Here is a 19,507-nt window from a genome sequence, read left to right on the forward strand (position 1 = left end):
ATCTGTTTGGAAGTGGAGAATAAATGCATAAGTGTTGTTGCTGTTGGTGATGATGTTGTTGTTGTATTTTTTATTTTTTACATTCATGCAATACAAATATTGAGATATTCAGCAATAATTAAAGGGTTAATACCTTTAGTCGTTGTGACAACCGGTGTAGTAGTGGGTATTTCTGTTTAGGATGACAGAAAAATCATCGTCAATCACAATCATCAGTTAATCTAAACTTACAATATACAAGTTTAGGAATTACACTAAGGATTTCGACCTACCTTCTTTGCATCCTAGCACATCGAGTCGCAAACTGCCTTTTCCAGCTTTTAAGTCATCAATTGATTGAACTTGTAATCGAACTGCAACTACTCGTTCTAATGGAGTGTCCAGATTGACGGACTCTAGTCCATCTCCGGACAAGGTTGCTGTGATTTTCTGATCTTGTGGCACCTCAACAAAGTCTCCATTATCTTCAAATTTGGCCAGGACGATGAATTTCAATTCCTTGACTAGCTCACCACTGCCTTGTAGCTTAAATCCGCGCACTTCAACTTTAGAAGTGAAATAAACAGTCAACTGAGGGGTGGTAACTGCTGACAGCTCAAAGGTCCACGGATATTCAGCGTTGATATTAGTTGATTGATTTGAAATCTGCTGCGGTGTGAATGAACGCTCCGCTTCAAGATCTTGCTCGCCACTCATGGGTTCCATACAGTAACCTGGAGTGGGTTTATATGTAAAATAAAATCATTTTAAATTACAAGTCCGAACCCGCAGCGCTTGATAAAAAGCAAGGATACAATTTATATCTGCAGTACACATGCAGAAGAAAATTCATGATAACAACGGACATTACCTGCTGTGGTGGAGGTTGGCATTTCAGTTGTAGTAGTAACCACTGGGGAAAAACCAAAGTACAATGTTTGAAATCAACTTCAAAGCAACATGAACAGATATGATCAAAGCACATGCCATATAGGCTTACGGCAAACAGATAAGTTTGTATTAGTCTTGTATACAATTTTTACTCTTAATTTGATTTTACCGGTTGTGGGTGTTGTCGGTCTACTTGATAGTCGAGTTGTTGTGATGACAGGATTGAAGCCTGAAACAAGTGGCGCTGCAAACCAAAAACAAAAAACAAGAAAGTTGAAGAAATTGCACTTCATTGGTTTTGCCATCACTTGTTATTGAACCCTTAGAACAAAAACTCCTGGAAGTTTTTGCTCTGATAATAGATAGGTGACAATATTTTCAAGTTGATGAAATAAAATAATTTCAGTCAGACAGCATTAAGTTGTTTAATGATTGATTTACCTTCTGTTGTCGTTGTCGCAAGAGTAGTAGTTGACAGTTCTGTTTTTAAGAAATGAGAAAGATAAAGACCATTTATTTCAACGAATCTCCTCTTTGACCTATACTCTCACACTGGAACTCCTCATATCCAAGTTTCTCACACTCTCACTGAATGTTACGTACCTTCTTCACAACCAAGGATAGCAGCACGTAAACTGAACTGAAGTTTGCTGTCAGTGGATTGACTTTCATCCATTCGAGAGAGGGAAACTACTTCTAAGCGCAATCCTATTAACCCTTTCAGCGGCTTTATCAATGTTACATCTGAAGCTTGCTCATTCAGCCTCATATTCTGCACCTGCAACACCAATAACAAGAATGAGTATAGAATGGCCATTCATACCTGATCATTTGAGTGCCGCTCAACTTTGACATATGGCAATAATTTGTTAATACTGTCAATTGAATGTGTACTTATTGTGGGTAGGTTAATTTGAATAGGGAGAGTCTATGCTGAGAAAAGCTTCACTCACCAATGCTTTACCAGAGGCTCCCTGTACTATAACAAACGTTTCACCCAGTCTGCGTTTAGCTAACAAGATGAATTCAATGTTGTCGTTGTTTGTACTGCCCTGAAGCCTTACTCCAGTAACTGTGACTTCTGTCTTGAAATCTATGGTTACACTGGGGTTTTTGACAGTTTCTCGATCTTTCAAAGATGGCTGGTTATCAAGGGAGAACGTCCAAGGTTGCTGTGCGTTGACACTAGTTGACTGATCGTTGGCAATAGCCGGTTGTACTGATCGCTTGGCTTCCAGTCCCTGCGTTCCGTCAAGCTGCTCCATACAGTAACCTATTACGAAACCGCAACCAGAAGATTAATTTCAAAATAATTCTTCGAGAATGAAAGGTTCAGCCATTAATTTTTTGAAACCTTGACGAAAAAAATGAAATAAAGTACACACCTGCAGTTGTAGAAGTTGGAGACTGAGACGTGGTGGTTACAACTGCAATTGTAATAAACAATAAAAGTTTCTGTTATAATCAACTGAATTGCAAAAGATAATGAGAAACAATTTTGCCACGCACGCTGGATAGTGTATATCAACTGCAAATGACAGAGAACATGTAACTCGTAGAGACAGCGAGCGAGCGCAAGGCTTTCAGAACTCATGGGAGAGTCAACAGTAAATGAAAACATCTTATCTCAATTTAAATCAAGATATTGATGCAGATTTCATTTCCAGACTAGTGTTGTATTTAGAGAACAACATAATCAATAAAACTAAAAGACAATTTGGGCGAGCGATGGACAAAAAGTGATTAACTACCGTAGTAAACTGACAGTTATTGCAATAAGGAGAAAAACCTTGACTAAGATTTCTTTGCCCTAGCCAGCATATTTTGCTTTACCTTTAGTCGTTGTGGTCACTGGAGTAGTAGATGAAATCTCTGTTTGGAATAAAAAATTAAAAAAAGTCATTATTAATTTTTCTTTAAAAAAAAAGAAGACTCTTGTAATAGTTTTTGCATTTGGCAGTAATGGATGTAACTTTCACTCACCCTTCTCGCAGCCGAGGACCTCAATTCGCAAACTACCAGTTCCGCCATTCTCCTTTTTGATAACTTGTAATTTAACTGCAACTACTTCAGGCAAGGGAGAGTCAAGAGTGATGGACTTTAAGTTGTCTTGGTACAATGTTGCTCCGAGTTTCTCACCTTCCAGCACATCAACAAACTGTCCATTATCTTCAGATTTGGCTGAGAGAATGAATTCCAGGGTAATGACATCCTCACCATTCCCTTGTAGTTTAAAACCACGCACTTCAACTTTAGATTGGTACTGAACAATCACCCATGGATTGTCATATTCCTCACCAGCATCTGACGACAACTGGAAGGTCCACGGATTTTCAGAGTTGATAAGTGTTGATTGATTTGCTAGTGTTTGCTGTGGTGCGAATGAACGCTGTTCAAGATTATCCAGCTCACTCAAGGGATCCATGCAGTAACCTGTAATTTGATAACGTCAAAGGTTTTTTTTAAAAAGATGATCAGCAATATAATCATTACATCCTAATGATTGTGACAATGATAACAAATGTGAAAGAGAATTCGGCCATTACCTGCAGTAGTCGAGGTTGATGTCTGGGTTGTAGTTGTTACCACTGCAAATAACAAAATATAGATTGATATCAAGTTGTGCAAAAAGAAATTTTTTTGCAATCTGCTTATATTTTCTTTTGCTTTTGAAGATGAGAGTTCACATGTCATCCTGTCACTGATTTTGAAGAGGGAGTTGCTCATGCAAAGAACATTAAACACAAAGATAAATGTCAGAGTTCATACTCAAGTAAATTTATTAAAACAAAAAGATAGACACCACATGCATTTTATTTAGTGTACCTTTAGTAGTTGTGACAACCGGTGTAGTGGTGGAGATTTCTGTTTATAATCAAGAAGAATTCACCATTAATAAAAAAACAATTTATAGTGTTGTCAATGTAATTTATTGTGTGTACATATTTTCAAAAAGCGACAAGGAAAATATATGTCTAATATATGTATACATATTTTTTTTAATTCACTTTTAAATTGTTTATTTTTTTATAGTATTGAATTTGAATGTTTGAAGCACACTAGGAAAACACTACATTTACTTCTTATTTTAAGATGAAATAGATAAAAATGAGATTGAATTGAATTGGCTCACCCTCTTCGCAGCCAAGAACATCAAAGCGCAAACTACCAAATCCGGCATCTTCTTGATCTACAGACTCAAGTTGCAAGCTAAGAGCCAGCAAACCAGATAAAGGAGAAGGTAGTGCGACGGTTTCGACTCTCTGGTTTGTCAGATCTGCAATTAGTTTTTCATCTTCCAGCTCTACAAACAGTCCATCAACTTCGTACTTAGCCGACACAACAAATTGCAATTCCTTGACAACATCACCACTTCCTTGCAGCTTAAATCCGTGCACTTCCACCTTGGACTTGAACTCAACAGTCACCGTAGGTTTGTTCTCTGCATCAACATATGGCAGTAGTTCGAATATCCAGGGATTGTCAGCATTAATACCGGTTGATTGATTTTGCTGTGGTGATATAAAACGTCTTTCTTCTAGATCCAGCAGGCCATTTAATGGTTCCATACATTCTCCTGAACAAATCACATTAAACATAATGTTGAAAAGATAGTTATAAATTGAAACAAAAGCAGCGGTGCGAATAAGTAAAAAAAGATCGGAATCGACAACAAAAGAAATAAACCTTCAGCTGAGAATTCAAAGATGATTTGTAGTATTTACCTGCTGTAGTAGAGGTTGACGTTTGGGTCGTAGTAGTAATAACTGCAAAACAAATTAAACATGGATTCTTATATCAATAGTTTAGTTGTATATTGGTTCTAAATGCTGGCTGCATATTTTGTTTTTATTGTGCGAGTATTCTTTAAATTTGTGAGTATGAGTTTCATTCCCCTCACTTGCATAATAGGTTTTTTTCACAAAGATGGACAGAAAAGCTTTTGCTGTTATCTGTTTGGAAGTGGAGAATAAATGCATAAGTGTTGTTGCTGTTGGTGATGATGTTGTTGTTGTATTTTTTATTTTTTACATTCATGCAATACAAATATTGAGATATTCAGCAATAATTAAAGGGTTAATACCTTTAGTCGTTGTGACAACCGGTGTAGTAGTGGGTATTTCTGTTTAGGATGACAGAAAAATCATCGTCAATCACAATCATCAGTTAATCTAAACTTACAATATACAAGTTTAGGAATTACACTAAGGATTTCGACCTACCTTCTTTGCATCCTAGCACATCGAGTCGCAAACTGCCTTTTCCAGCTTTTAAGTCATCAATTGATTGAACTTGTAATCGAACTGCAACTACTCGTTCTAATGGAGTGTCCAGATTGACGGACTCTAGTCCATCTCCGGACAAGGTTGCTGTGATTTTCTGATCTTGTGGCACCTTAACAAAGTCTCCATTATCTTCAAATTTGGCCAGGACGATGAATTTCAATTCCTTGACTAGCTCACCACTGCCTTGTAGCTTAAATCCGCGCACTTCAACTTTAGAAGTGAAATAAACAGTCAACTGAGGGGTGGTAACTGCTGACAGCTCAAAGGTCCACGGATATTCAGCGTTGATATTAGTTGATTGATTTGAAATCTGCTGCGGTGTGAATGAACGCTCCGCTTCAAGATCTTGCTCGCCACTCATGGGTTCCATACAGTAACCTGGAGTGGGTTTATATGTAAAATAAAATCATTTTAAATTACAAGTCCGAACCCGCAGCGCTTGATAAAAAGCAAGGATACAATTTATATCTGCAGTACACATGCAGAAGAAAATTCATGATAACAACGGACATTACCTGCTGTGGTGGAGGTTGGCATTTCAGTTGTAGTAGTAACCACTGGGGAAAAATCAAAGTACAATGTTTGAAATCAACTTCAAAGCAACATGAACAGATATGATCAAAGCACATGCCATATAGGCTTACGGCAAACAGATAAGTTTGTATTAGTCTTGTATACAATTTTTACTCTTAATTTGATTTTACCGGTTGTGGGTGTTGTCGGTCTACTTGATAGTCGAGTTGTTGTGATGACAGGATTGAAGCCTGAAACAAGTGGCGCTGCAAACCAAAAACAAAAAACAAGAAAGTTGAAGAAATTGCACTTCATTGGTTTTGCCATCACTTGTTATTGAACCCTTAGAACAAAAACTCCTGGAAGTTTTTGCTCTGATAATAGATAGGTGACAATATTTTCAAGTTGATGAAATAAAATAATTTCAGTCAGACAGCATTAAGTTGTTTAATGATTGATTTACCTTCTGTTGTCGTTGTCGCAAGAGTAGTAGTTGACAGTTCTGTTTTTAAGAAATGAGAAAGATAAAGACCATTTATTTAAACGAATCTCCTCTTTGACCTATACTCTCACACTGGAACTCCTCATATCCAAGTTTCTCACACTCTCACTGAATGTTACGTACCTTCTTCACAACCAAGGATAGCAGCACGTAAACTGAACTGAAGTTTGCTGTCAGTGGATTGACTTTCATCCATTCGAGAGAGGGAAACTACTTCTAAGCGCAATCCTATTAACCCTTTCAGCGGCTTTATCAATGTTACATCTGAAGCTTGCTCATTCAGCCTCATATTCTGCACCTGCAACACCAATAACAAGAATGAGTATAGAATGGCCATTCATACCTGATCATTTGAGTGCCGCTCAACTTTGACATATGGCAATAATTTGTTAATACTGTCAATTGAATGTGTACTTATTGTGGGTAGGTTAATTTGAATAGGGAGAGTCTATGCTGAGAAAAGCTTCACTCACCAATGCTTTACCAGAGGCTCCCTGTACTATAACAAACGTTTCACCCAGTCTGCGTTTAGTTAACAAGATGAATTCAATGTTGTCGTTGTTTGTACTGCCCTGAAGCCTTACTCCAGTAACTGTGACTTCCGTCTTGAAATCTATGGTTACACTGGGGTTTTTGACAGTTTCTCGATCTTTCAAAGATGGCTGGTTATCAAGGGAGAACGTCCAAGGTTGCTGTGCGTTGACACTAGTTGACTGATCGTTGGCAATAGCCGGTTGTACTGATCGCTTGGCTTCCAGTCCCTGCGTTCCGTCAAGCTGCTCCATACAGTAACCTATTACGAAACCGCAACCAGAAGATTAATTTCAAAATAATTCTTCGAGAATGAAAGGTTCAGCCAGTAATTTTTTGAAACCTTGACGAAAAAAATGAAATAAAGTACACACCTGCAGTTGTAGAAGTTGGAGACTGAGACGTGGTGGTTACAACTGCAATTGTAATAAACAATAAAAGTTTCTGTTATAATCAACTGAATTGCAAAAGATAATGAGAAACAATTTTGCCACGCACGCTGGATAGTTTATATCAACTGCAAATGACAGAGAACATGTAACTCGTAGAGACAGCGAGCGAGCGCAAGGCTTTCAGAACTCATGGGAGAGTCAACAGTAAATGAAAACATCTTATCTCAATTTAAATCAAGATATTGATGCAGATTTCATTTCCAGACTAGTGTTGTATTTAGAGAACAACATAATCAATAAAACTAAAAGACAATTTGGGCGAGCGATGGACAAAAAGTGATTAACTACCGTAGTAAACTGACAGGTACGTTGCAATAAGGAGAAAAACCTTGACTAAGATTTCCTTGCCCTAGCCAGCATATTTTGCTTTACCTTTAGTCGTTGTGGTCACTGGAGTAGTAGATGAAATCTCTGTTTGGAATAAAAAATTTAAAAAGTCATTATTAATTTTTCTTTAAAAAAAAAGAAGACTCTTGTAATAGTTTTTGCATTTGGCAGTAATGGATGTAACTTTCACTCACCCTTCTCGCAGCCGAGGACCTCAATTCGCAAACTACCAGTTCCGCCATTCTCCTTTTTGATAACTTGTAGTTTAACTGCAACTACTCCAGGCAAGGGAGAGTCAAGAGTGATGGACTTTAAGTTGTCTTGGTACAATGTTGCTCCGAGTTTCTCACCTTCCAGCACATCAACAAACTGTCCATTATCTTCAGATTTGGCTGAGAGAATGAATTCCAGGGTAATGACATCCTCACCATTCCCTTGTAGTTTAAAACCACGCACTTCAACTTTAGATTGGTACTGAACAATCACCCATGGATTGTCATATTCCTCACCAGCATCTGACGACAACTGGAAGGTCCACGGATTTTCAGAGTTGATAAGTGTTGATTGATTTGCTAGTGTTTGCTGTGGTGCGAATGAACGCTGTTCAAGATTATCCAGCTCACTCAAGGGATCCATGCAGTAACCTGTAATTTGATAACGTCAAAGGTTTTTTTTAAAAAGATGATCAGCAATATAATCATTACATCCTAATGATTGTGACAATGATAACAAATGTGAAAGAGAATTCGGCCATTACCTGCAGTAGTCGAGGTTGATGTTTGGGTTGTAGTTGTTACCACTGCAAATAACAAAATATAGATTGATATCAAGTTGTGCAAAAAGATAATTTTTTGCAATTTGCTTATATTTTCTTTTGCTTTTGAAGATGAGAGCTCACATGTCATCCTGTCACTGATTTTAAAGAGGGAATTGCTCATGCAAAGAACATTAAACACAAAGATAAGTGTCAGAGTTCATACTCAAGTAAATTTATTAAAACAAAAAGATAAACACCACATGCATTTTATATGGCAGGGGTTGGAAGACAATGATATTTAGTGTACCTTTAGTAGTTGTGACAACCGGTGTAGTAGTGGAGATTTCTGTTTATAATCAAGAAGAATTCACCATTAATAAAAAAACAATTTATAGTGTTGTCAATGTAATTTATTGTGTGTACATATTTTCGAAAAGCGACAAGGAAAATATATGTCTAATATATGTATACATATTTTTTTTAATTCACTTTTAAATTGTTTATTTTTTAATAGTATTGAATTTGAATGTTTGAAGCACACTAGGAAAACACTACATTTACTTCTTATTTTTTTGATGAAATAGATAAAAATGAGATTGAATTGAATTGGCTCACCCTCTTCGCAGCCAAGAACATCAAAGCGCAAACTACCAAATCCGGCATCTTCTTGATCTACAGACTCAAGTTGCAAGCTAAGAGCCAGCAAACCAGATAAAGGAGAAGGTAGTGCGACGGTTTCGACTCTCTGGTTTGTCAGATCTGCAATTAGTTTTTCATCTTCCAGCTCTACAAACAGTCCATCAACTTCGTACTTAGCCGACACAACAAATTGCAATTCCTTGACAACATCACCACTTCCTTGCAGCTTAAATCCGTGCACTTCCACCTTGGACTTGAACTCAACAGTCACCGTAGGTTTGTTCTCTGCATCAACATATGGCAGTAGTTCGAATATCCAGGGATTGTCAGCATTAATACCGGTTGATTGATTTTGCTGTGGTGATATAAAACGTCTTTCTTCTAGATCCAGCAGGCCATTTAATGGTTCCATACATTCTCCTGAACAAATCACATTAAACATAATGTTGAAAAGATAGTTATAAATTGAAACAAAAGCAGCGGTGCGAATAAGTAAAAAAAGATCGGAATCGACAACAAAAGAAATAAACCTTTAGCTGAGAATTCATAGATGATTTGTAGTATTTACCTGCTGTAGTAGAGGTTGACGTTTGGGTCGTAGTAGTAATAACTGCAAAACAAATTAAACATGGATTCTTATATCAATAGTTTAGTTGTATATTGGTACTAAATGCTGGCTGCATATTTTGTTTTTATTGTGTGAGTATTCTTTAAATTTGTGAGTATGAGTTTCATTCCCCTCACTTGCATAATAGGTTTTTTTCACAAAGATGGACAGAAAAGCTTTTGCTGTTATCTGTTTGGAAGTGGAGAATAAATGCATAAGTGTTGTTGCTGTTGGTGATGATGTTGTTGTTGTATTTTTTATTTTTTACATTCATGCAATACAAATATTGAGATATTCAGCAATAATTAAAGGGTTAATACCTTTAGTCGTTGTGACAACCGGTGTAGTAGTGGGTATTTCTGTTTAGGATGACAGAAAAATCATCGTCAATCACAATCATCAGTTAATCTAAACTTACAATATACAAGTTTAGGAATTACACTAAGGATTTCGACCTACCTTCTTTGCATCCTAGCACATCGAGTCGCAAACTGCCTTTTCCAGCTTTTAAGTCATCAATTGATTGAACTTGTAATCGAACTGCAACTACTCGTTCTAATGGACTGTCCAGATTGACGGACTCTAGTCCATCTCCGGACAAGGTTGCTGTGATTTTCTGATCTTGTGGCACCTCAACAAAGTCTCCATTATCTTCAAATTTGGCCAGGACGATGAATTTCAATTCCTTGACTAGCTCACCACTGCCTTGTAGCTTAAATCCGCGCACTTCAACTTTAGAAGTGAAATAAACAGTCAACTGAGGGGTGGTAACTGCTGACAGCTCAAAGGTCCACGGATATTCAGCGTTGATATTAGTTGATTGATTTGAAATCTGCTGCGGTGTGAATGAACGCTCCGCTTCAAGATCTTGCTCGCCACTCATGGGTTCCATACAGTAACCTGGAGTGGGTTTATATGTAAAATAAAATCATTTTAAATTACAAGTCCGAACCCGCAGCGCTTGATAAAAAGCAAGGATACAATTTATATCTGCAGTACACATGCAGAAGAAAATTCATGATAACAACGGACATTACCTGCTGTGGTGGAGGTTGGCATTTCAGTTGTAGTAGTAACCACTGGGGAAAAATCAAAGTACAATGTTTGAAATCAACTTCAAAGCAACATGAACAGATATGATCAAAGCACATGCCATATAGGCTTACGGCAAACAGATAAGTTTCTATTAGTCTTGTATACAATTTTTACTCTTAATTTGATTTTACCGGTTGTGGGTGTTGTCGGTCTACTTGATAGTCGAGTTGTTGTGATGACAGGATTGAAGCCTGAAACAAGTGGCGCTGCAAACCAAAAACAAAAAACAAGAAAGTTGAAGAAATTGCACTTCATTGGTTTTGCCATCACTTGTTATTGAACCCTTAGAACAAAAACTCCTGGAAGTTTTTGCTCTGATAATAGATAGGTGACAATATTTTCAAGTTGATGAAATAAAATAATTTCAGTCAGACAGCATTAAGTTGTTTAATGATTGATTTACCTTCTGTTGTCGTTGTCGCAAGAGTAGTAGTTGACAGTTCTGTTTTTAAGAAATGAGAAAGATAAAGACCATTTATTTCAACGAATCTCCTCTTTGACCTATACTCTCACACTGGAACTCCTCATATCCAAGTTTCTCACACTCTCACTGAATGTTACGTACCTTCTTCACAACCAAGGATAGCAGCACGTAAACTGAACTGAAGTTTGCTGTCAGTGGATTGACTTTCATCCATTCGAGAGAGGGAAACTACTTCTAAGCGCAATCCTATTAACCCTTTCAGCGGCTTTATCAATGTTACATCTGAAGCTTGCTCATTCAGCCTCATATTCTGCACCTGCAACACCAATAACAAGAATGAGTATAGAATGGCCATTCATACCTGATCATTTGAGTGCCGCTCAACTTTGACATATGGCAATAATTTGTTAATACTGTCAATTGAATGTGTACTTATTGTGGGTAGGTTAATTTGAATAGGGAGAGTCTATGCTGAGAAAAGCTTCACTCACCAATGCTTTACCAGAGGCTCCCTGTACTATAACAAACGTTTCACCCAGTCTGCGTTTAGCTAACAAGATGAATTCAATGTTGTCGTTGTTTGTACTGCCCTGAAGCCTTACTCCAGTAACTGTGACTTCTGTCTTGAAATCTATGGTTACACTGGGGTTTTTGACAGTTTCTCGATCTTTCAAAGATGGCTGGTTATCAAGGGAGAACGTCCAAGGTTGCTGTGCGTTGACACTAGTTGACTGATCGTTGGCAATAGCCGGTTGTACTGATCGCTTGGCTTCCAGTCCCTGCGTTCCGTCAAGCTGCTCCATACAGTAACCTATTACGAAACCGCAACCAGAAGATTAATTTCAAATTAATTCTTCGAGAATGAAAGGTTCAGCCAGTAATTTTTTGAAACCTTGACGAAAAAAATGAAATAAAGTACACACCTGCAGTTGTAGAAGTTGGAGACTGAGTTGTGGTGGTTACAACTGCAATTGTAATAAACAATAAAAGTTTCTGTTATAACCAACTGAATTGCAAAAGATAATGAGAAACAATTTTGCCACGCACGCTGGATAGTGTATATCAACTGCAAATGACAGAGAACATGTAACTCGTAGAGACAGCGAGCGAGCGCAAGGCTTTCAGAACTCATGGGAGAGTCAACAGTAAATGAAAACATCTTATCTCAATTTAAATCAAGATATTGATGCAGATTTCATTTCCAGACTAGTGTTGTATTTAGAGAACAACATAATCAATAAAACTAAAAGACAATTTGGGCGAGCGATGGACAAAAAGTGATTAACTACCGTAGTAAACTGACAGGTACGTTGCAATAAGGAGAAAAACCTTGACTAAGATTTCCTTGCCCTAGCCAGCATATTTTGCTTTACCTTTAGTCGTTGTGGTCACTGGAGTAGTAGATGAAATCTCTGTTTGGAATAAAAAATTAAAAAAAGTCATTATTAATTTTTCTTTAAAAAAAAAGAAGACTCTTGTAATAGTTTTTGCATTTGGCAGTAATGGATGTAACTTTCACTCACCCTTCTCGCAGCCGAGGACCTCAATTCGCAAACTACCAGTTCCGCCATTCTCCTTTTTGATAACTTGTAGTTTAACTGCAACTACTCCAGGCAAGGGAGAGTCAAGAGTGATGGACTTTAAGTTGTCTTGGTACAATGTTGCTCTGAGTTTCTCACCTTCCAGCACATCAACAAACTGTCCATTATCTTCAGATTTGGCTGAGAGAATGAATTCCAGGGTAATGACATCCTCACCATTCCCTTGTAGTTTAAAACCACGCACTTCAACTTTAGATTGGTACTGAACAATCACCCATGGATTGTCATATTCCTCACCAGCATCTGACGACAACTGGAAGGTCCACGGATTTTCAGAGTTGATAAGTGTTGATTGATTTGCTAGTGTTTGCTGTGGTGCGAATGAACGCTGTTCAAGATTATCCAGCTCACTCAAGGGATCCATGCAGTAACCTGTAATTTGATAACGTCAAAGGTTTTTTTTTAAAAGATGATCAGCAATATAATCATTACATCCTAATGATTGTGACAATGATAACAAATGTGAAAGAGAATTCGGCCATTACCTGCAGTAGTCGAGGTTGATGTTTGGGTTGTAGTTGTTACCACTGCAAATAACAAAATATAGATTGATATCAAGTTGTGCAAAAAGATAATTTTTTGCAATTTGCTTATATTTTCTTTTGCTTTTGAAGATGAGAGTTCACATGTCATCCTGTCACTGATTTTAAAGAGGGAATTGCTCATGCAAAGAACATTAAACACAAAGATAAGTGTCAGAGTTCATACTCAAGTAAATTTATTAAAACAAAAAGATAAACACCACATGCATTTTATATGGCAGGGGTTGGAAGACAATGATATTTAGTGTACCTTTAGTAGTTGTGACAACCGGTGTAGTAGTGGAGATTTCTGTTTATAATCAAGAAGAATTCACCATTAATAAAAAAACAATTTATAGTGTTGTCAATGTAATTTATTGTGTGTACATATTTTCGAAAAGCGACAAGGAAAATATATGTCTAATATATGTATACATATTTTTTTTAATTCACTTTTAAATTGTTTATTTTTTAATAGTATTGAATTTGAATGTTTGAAGCACACTAGGAAAACACTACATTTACTTCTTATTTTTTTGATGAAATAGATAAAAATGAGATTGAATTGAATTGGCTCACCCTCTTCGCAGCCAAGAACATCAAAGCGCAAACTACCAAATCCGGCATCTTCTTGATCTACAGACTCAAGTTGCAAGCTAAGAGCCAGCAAACCAGATAAAGGAGAAGGTAGTGCGACGGTTTCGACTCTCTGGTTTGTCAGATCTGCAATTAGTTTTTCATCTTCCAGCTCTACAAACAGTCCATCAACTTCGTACTTAGCCGACACAACAAATTGCAATTCCTTGACAACATCACCACTTCCTTGCAGCTTAAATCCGTGCACTTCCACCTTGGACTTGAACTCAACAGTCACCGTAGGTTTGTTCTCTGCATCAACATATGGCAGTAGTTCGAATATCCAGGGATTGTCAGCATTAATACCGGTTGATTGATTTTGCTGTGGTGATATAAAACGTCTTTCTTCTAGATCCAGCAGGCCATTTAATGGTTCCATACATTCTCCTGAACAAATCACATTAAACATAATGTTGAAAAGATAGTTATAAATTGAAACAAAAGCAGCGGTGCGAATAAGTAAAAAAAGATCGGAATCGACAACAAAAGAAATAAACCTTTAGCTGAGAATTCATAGATGATTTGTAGTATTTACCTGCTGTAGTAGAGGTTGACGTTTGGGTCGTAGTAGTAATAACTGCAAAACAAATTAAACATGGATTCTTATATCAATAGTTTAGTTGTATATTGGTACTAAATGCTGGCTGCATATTTTGTTTTTATTGTGTGAGTATTCTTTAAATTTGTGAGTATGAGTTTCATTCCCCTCACTTGCATAATAGGTTTTTTTTACAAAGATGGACAGAAAAGCTTTTGCTGTTATCTGTTTGGAAGTGGAGAATAAATGCATAAGTGTTGTTGCTGTTGGTGATGATGTTGTTGTTGTATTTTTTATTTTTTACATTCATGCAATACAAATATTGAGATATTCAGCAATAATTAAAGGGTTAATACCTTTAGTCGTTGTGACAACCGGTGTAGTAGTGGGTATTTCTGTTTAGGATGACAGAAAAATCATCGTCAATCACAATCATCAGTTAATCTAAACTTACAATATACAAGTTTAGGAATTACACTAAGGATTTCGACCTACCTTCTTTGCATCCTAGCACATCGAGTCGCAAACTGCCTTTTCCAGCTTTTAAGTCATCAATTGATTGAACTTGTAATCGAACTGCAACTACTCGTTCTAATGGAGTGTCCAGATTGACGGACTCTAGTCCATCTCCGGACAAGGTTGCTGTGATTTTCTGATCTTGTGGCACCTCAACAAAGTCTCCATTATCTTCAAATTTGGCCAGGACGATGAATTTCAATTCCTTGACTAGCTCACCACTGCCTTGTAGCTTAAATCCGCGCACTTCAACTTTAGAAGTGAAATAAACAGTCAACTGAGGGGTGGTAACTGCTGACAGCTCAAAGGTCCACGGATATTCAGCGTTGATATTAGTTGATTGATTTGAAATCTGCTGCGGTGTGAATGAACGCTCCGCTTCAAGATCTTGCTCGCCACTCATGGGTTCCATACAGTAACCTGGAGTGGGTTTATATGTAAAATAAAATCATTTTAAATTACAAGTCCGAACCCGCAGCGCTTGATAAAAAGCAAGGATACAATTTATATCTGCAGTACACATGCAGAAGAAAATTCATGATAACAACGGACATTACCTGCTGTGGTGGAGGTTGGCATTTCAGTTGTAGTAGTAACCACTGGGGAAAAATCAAAGTACAATGTTTGAAATCAACTTCAAAGCAACATGAACAGATATGATCAAAGCACATGCCATATAGGCTTACGGCAAACAGATAAGTTTCTATTAGTCTTGTATACAATTTTTACTCTTAATTTGATTTTACCGGTTGTGGGTGTTGTCGGTCTACTTGATAGTCGAGTTGTTGTGATGACAGGATTGAAGCCTGAAACAAGTGGCGCTGCAAACCAAAAACAAAAAACAAGAAAGTTGAAGAAATTGCACTTCATTGGTTTTGCCATCACTTGTTATTGAACCCTTAGAACAAAAACTCCTGGAAGTGTTTTTGCTCTGATAATAGATAGGTGACAATATTTTCAAGTTGATGAAATAAAATAATTTCAGTCAGACAGCATTAAGTTGTTTAATGATTGATTTACCTTCTGTTGTCGTTGTCGCAAGAGTAGTAGTTGACAGTTCTGTTTTTAAAAAATGAGAAAGATAAAGACCATTTATTTAAACGAATCTCCTCTTTGACCTATACTCTCACACTGGAACTCCTCATATCCAAGTTTCTCACACTCTCACTGAATGTTACGTACCTTCTTCACAACCAAGGATAGCAGCACGTAAACTGAACTGAAGTTTGCTGTCAGTGGATTGACTTTCATCCATTCGAGAGAGGGAAACTACTTCTAAGCGCAATCCTATTAACCCTTTCAGCGGCTTTATCAATGTTACATCTGAAGCTTGCTCATTCAGCCTCATATTCTGCACCTGCAACACCAATAACAAGAATGAGTATAGAATGGCCATTCATACCTGATCATTTGAGTGCCGCTCAACTTTGACATATGGCAATAATTTGTTAATACTGTCAATTGAATGTGTACTTATTGTGGGTAGGTTAATTTGAATAGGGAGAGTCTATGCTGAGAAAAGCTTCACTCACCAATGCTTTACCAGAGGCTCCCTGTACTATAACAAACGTTTCACCCAGTCTGCGTTTAGCTAACAAGATGAATTCAATGTTGTCGTTGTTTGTACTGCCCTGAAGCCTTACTCCAGTAACTGTGACTTCTGTCTTGAAATCTACGGTTACACTGGGGTTTTTGACAGTTTCTCGATCTTTCAAAGATGGCTGGTTATCAAGGGAGAACGTCCAAGGTTGCTGTGCGTTGACACTAGTTGACTGATCGTTGGCAATAGCCGGTTGTACTGATCGCTTGGCTTCCAGTCCCTGCGTTCCGTCAAGCTGCTCCATACAGTAACCTATTACGAAACCGCAACCAGAAGATTAATTTCAAAATAATTCTTCGAGAATGAAAGGTTCAGCCAGTAATTTTTTGAAACCTTGACGAAAAAAATGAAATAAAGTACACACCTGCAGTTGTAGAAGTTGGAGACTGAGTTGTGGTGGTTACAACTGCAATTGTAATAAACAATAAAAGTTTCTGTTATAACCAACTGAATTGCAAAAGATAATGAGAAACAATTTTGCCACGCACGCTGGATAGTGTATATCAACTGCAAATGACAGAGAACATGTAACTCGTAGAGACAGCGAGCGAGCGCAAGGCTTTCAGAACTCATGGGAGAGTCAACAGTAAATGAAAACATCTTATCTCAATTTAAATCAAGACATTGATGCAGATTTCATTTCCAGACTAGTGTTGTATTTAGAGAACAACATAATCAATAAAACTAAAAGACAATTTGGGCGAGCGATGGACAAAAAGTGATTAACTACCGTAGTAAACTGACAGGTACGTTGCAATAAGGAGAAAAACCTTGACTAAGATTTCCTTGCCCTAGCCAGCATATTTTGCTTTACCTTTAGTCATTGTGGTCACTGGAGTAGTAGATGAAATCTCTGTTTGGAATAAAAAATTAAAAAAAGTCATTATTAATTTTTCTTTAAAAAAAAAGAAGACTCTTGTAATAGTTTTTGCATTTGGCAGTAATGGATGTAACTTTCACTCACCCTTCTCGCAGCCGAGGACCTCAATTCGCAAACTACCAGTTCCGCCATTCTCCTTTTTGATAACTTGTAGTTTAACTGCAACTACTCCAGGCAAGGGAGAGTCAAGAGTGATGGACTTTAAGTTGTCTTGGTACAATGTTGCTCCGAGTTTCTCACCTTCCAGCACATCAACAAACTGTCCATTATCTTCAGATTTGGCTGAGAGAATGAATTCCAGGGTAATGACATCCTCACCATTCCCTTGTAGTTTAAAACCACGCACTTCAACTTTAGATTGGTACTGAACAATCACCCATGGATTGTCATATTCCTCACCAGCATCTGACGACAACTGGAAGGTCCACGGATTTTCAGAGTTGATAAGTGTTGATTGATTTGCTAGTGTTTGCTGTGGTGCGAATGAACGCTGTTCAAGATTATCCAGCTCACTCAAGGGATCCATGCAGTAACCTGTAATTTGATAACGTCAAAGGTTTTTTTTAAAAAGATGATCAGCAATATAATCATTACATCCTAATGATTGTGACAATGATAACAAATGTGAAAGAGAATTCGGCCATTACCTGCAGTAGTCGAGGTTGATGTTTGGGTTGTAGTTGTTACCACTGCAAATAACAAAATATAGATTGATATCAAGTTGTGCAAAAAGATAATTTTTTGCAATTTGCTTATATTTTCTTTTGCTTTTGAAGATGAGAGTTCACATGTCATCCTGTCACTGATTTTAAAGAGGGAATTGCTCATGCAAAGAACATTAAACACAAAGATAAGTGTCAGAGTTCATACTCAAGTAAATTTATTAAAACAAAAAGATAAACACCACATGCATTTTATATGGCAGGGGTTGGAAGACAATGATATTTAGTGTACCTTTAGTAGTTGTGACAACCGGTGTAGTAGTGGAGATTTCTGTTTATAATCAAGAAGAATTCACCATTAATAAAAAAACAATTTATAGTGTTGTCAATGTAATTTATTGTGTGTACATATTTTCGAAAAGCGACAAGGAAAATATATGTCTAATATATGTATACATATTTTTTTTAATTCACTTTTAAATTGTTTATTTTTTAATAGTATTGAATTTGAATGTTTGAAGCACACTAGGAAAACACTACATTTACTTCTTATTTTTTTGATGAAATAGATAAAAATGAGATTGAATTGAATTGGCTCACCCTCTTCGCAGCCAAGAACATCAAAGCGCAAACTACCAAATCCGGCATCTTCTTGATCTACAGACTCAAGTTGCAAGCTAAGAGCCAGCAAACCAGATAAAGGAGAAGGTAGTGCGACGGTTTCGACTCTCTGGTTTGTCAGATCTGCAATTAGTTTTTCATCTTCCAGCTCTACAAACAGTCCATCAACTTCGTACTTAGCCGACACAACAAATTGCAATTCCTTGACAACATCACCACTTCCTTGCAGCTTAAATCCGTGCACTTCCACCTTGGACTTGAACTCAACAGTCACCGTAGGTTTGTTCTCTGCATCAACATATGGCAGTAGTTCGAATATCCAGGGATTGTCAGCATTAATACCGGTTGATTGATTTTGCTGTGGTGATATAAAACGTCTTTCTTCTAGATCCAGCAGGCCATTTAATGGTTCCATACATTCTCCTGAACAAATCACATTAAACATAATGTTGAAAAGATAGTTATAAATTGAAACAAAAGCAGCGGTGCGAATAAGTAAAAAAAGATCGGAATCGACAACAAAAGAAATAAACCTTTAGCTGAGAATTCATAGATGATTTGTAGTATTTACCTGCTGTAGTAGAGGTTGACGTTTGGGTCGTAGTAGTAATAACTGCAAAACAAATTAAACATGGATTCTTATATCAATAGTTTAGTTGTATATTGGTACTAAATGCTGGCTGCATATTTTGTTTTTATTGTGTGAGTATTCTTTAAATTTGTGAGTATGAGTTTCATTCCCCTCACTTGCATAATAGGTTTTTTTCACAAAGATGGACAGAAAAGCTTTTGCTGTTATCTGTTTGGAAGTGGAGAATAAATGCATAAGTGTTGTTGCTGTTGGTGATGATGTTGTTGTTGTATTTTTTATTTTTTACATTCATGCAATACAAATATTGAGATATTCAGCAATAATTAAAGGGTTAATA

The 19,507-nt window shown here is 37.1% G+C and overlaps 4 protein-coding genes across 4 annotated transcripts; all 4 read right to left on the reverse strand.

Moving 5' to 3' along the window:
- Window positions 1-249: 249 nt before the first annotated feature.
- Window positions 250-4,777, reverse strand: LOC139949173 (uncharacterized). The gene is made up of 14 exons (XM_071947571.1): window positions 4,772-4,777; window positions 4,596-4,662; window positions 4,004-4,447; window positions 3,697-3,735; window positions 3,417-3,458; window positions 2,854-3,303; window positions 2,704-2,742; window positions 2,256-2,297; window positions 1,824-2,143; window positions 1,474-1,648; window positions 1,312-1,350; window positions 1,040-1,114; window positions 851-892; window positions 250-713 (listed from the first exon to the last, which is right to left on the reverse strand). Exons 1-14 carry the CDS (start codon window positions 4,775-4,777, stop codon window positions 250-252), a joined length of 2,244 nt encoding a protein of 747 aa, XP_071803672.1.
- A 293-nt stretch (window positions 4,778-5,070) lies between these two features.
- LOC139949174 (uncharacterized) lies at window positions 5,071-9,627 on the reverse strand. Its single transcript, XM_071947572.1, has 14 exons — window positions 9,622-9,627; window positions 9,446-9,512; window positions 8,854-9,297; window positions 8,546-8,584; window positions 8,239-8,280; window positions 7,676-8,125; window positions 7,527-7,565; window positions 7,077-7,118; window positions 6,645-6,964; window positions 6,295-6,469; window positions 6,133-6,171; window positions 5,861-5,935; window positions 5,672-5,713; window positions 5,071-5,534 (listed from the first exon to the last, which is right to left on the reverse strand). The coding sequence occupies exons 1-14, from the start codon at window positions 9,625-9,627 to the stop codon at window positions 5,071-5,073; spliced, it is 2,244 nt and encodes a 747-aa protein (XP_071803673.1).
- A 293-nt stretch (window positions 9,628-9,920) lies between these two features.
- LOC139949175 (uncharacterized) lies at window positions 9,921-14,478 on the reverse strand. The gene is made up of 14 exons (XM_071947573.1): window positions 14,473-14,478; window positions 14,297-14,363; window positions 13,705-14,148; window positions 13,397-13,435; window positions 13,090-13,131; window positions 12,527-12,976; window positions 12,377-12,415; window positions 11,927-11,968; window positions 11,495-11,814; window positions 11,145-11,319; window positions 10,983-11,021; window positions 10,711-10,785; window positions 10,522-10,563; window positions 9,921-10,384 (listed from the first exon to the last, which is right to left on the reverse strand). Exons 1-14 carry the CDS (start codon window positions 14,476-14,478, stop codon window positions 9,921-9,923), a joined length of 2,244 nt encoding a protein of 747 aa, XP_071803674.1.
- A 293-nt stretch (window positions 14,479-14,771) lies between these two features.
- LOC139949176 (uncharacterized) lies at window positions 14,772-19,331 on the reverse strand. Its single transcript, XM_071947574.1, has 14 exons — window positions 19,326-19,331; window positions 19,150-19,216; window positions 18,558-19,001; window positions 18,250-18,288; window positions 17,943-17,984; window positions 17,380-17,829; window positions 17,230-17,268; window positions 16,780-16,821; window positions 16,348-16,667; window positions 15,998-16,172; window positions 15,836-15,874; window positions 15,562-15,636; window positions 15,373-15,414; window positions 14,772-15,235 (listed from the first exon to the last, which is right to left on the reverse strand). The coding sequence occupies exons 1-14, from the start codon at window positions 19,329-19,331 to the stop codon at window positions 14,772-14,774; spliced, it is 2,244 nt and encodes a 747-aa protein (XP_071803675.1).
- Window positions 19,332-19,507: the final 176 nt, after the last annotated feature.

The sequence above is a fragment of the Asterias amurensis genome, chromosome 16 (assembly GCF_032118995.1).
Source record: "Asterias amurensis chromosome 16, ASM3211899v1".
NCBI classification, from domain to species: Eukaryota; Metazoa; Echinodermata; class Asteroidea; order Forcipulatida; family Asteriidae; genus Asterias; species Asterias amurensis.

Bases quoted from the DNA above. Each gene is read 5' to 3' on its own strand.
- LOC139949173 (XM_071947571.1), bottom strand. The intron at 3,304-3,416 runs GTAATGGCCGAA...ATCAAATTACAG, and splicing joins ATCAACCTCGACTACTGCAG to GTTACTGCATGGATCCCTTG. The intron at 1,649-1,823 runs GTGAGTGAAGCT...TTGGTGTTGCAG, and splicing joins GAGCCTCTGGTAAAGCATTG to GTGCAGAATATGAGGCTGAA.
- LOC139949174 (XM_071947572.1), bottom strand. The intron at 7,119-7,526 runs GTAAAGCAAAAT...TTACAATTGCAG, and splicing joins AGTGACCACAACGACTAAAG to TTGTAACCACCACGTCTCAG. The intron at 6,172-6,294 runs GTACGTAACATT...TCTTAAAAACAG, and splicing joins TATCCTTGGTTGTGAAGAAG to AACTGTCAACTACTACTCTT.
- LOC139949175 (XM_071947573.1), bottom strand. The intron at 13,436-13,704 runs GTGAGCCAATTC...GATTATAAACAG, and splicing joins TGTTCTTGGCTGCGAAGAGG to AAATCTCCACTACTACACCG. The intron at 11,969-12,376 runs GTAAAGCAAAAT...TTACAATTGCAG, and splicing joins AGTGACCACAACGACTAAAG to TTGTAACCACCACAACTCAG.
- LOC139949176 (XM_071947574.1), bottom strand. The intron at 17,985-18,249 runs GTACACTAAATA...TGTTATTTGCAG, and splicing joins GGTTGTCACAACTACTAAAG to TGGTAACAACTACAACCCAA. The intron at 16,822-17,229 runs GTAAAGCAAAAT...TTACAATTGCAG, and splicing joins AGTGACCACAATGACTAAAG to TTGTAACCACCACAACTCAG.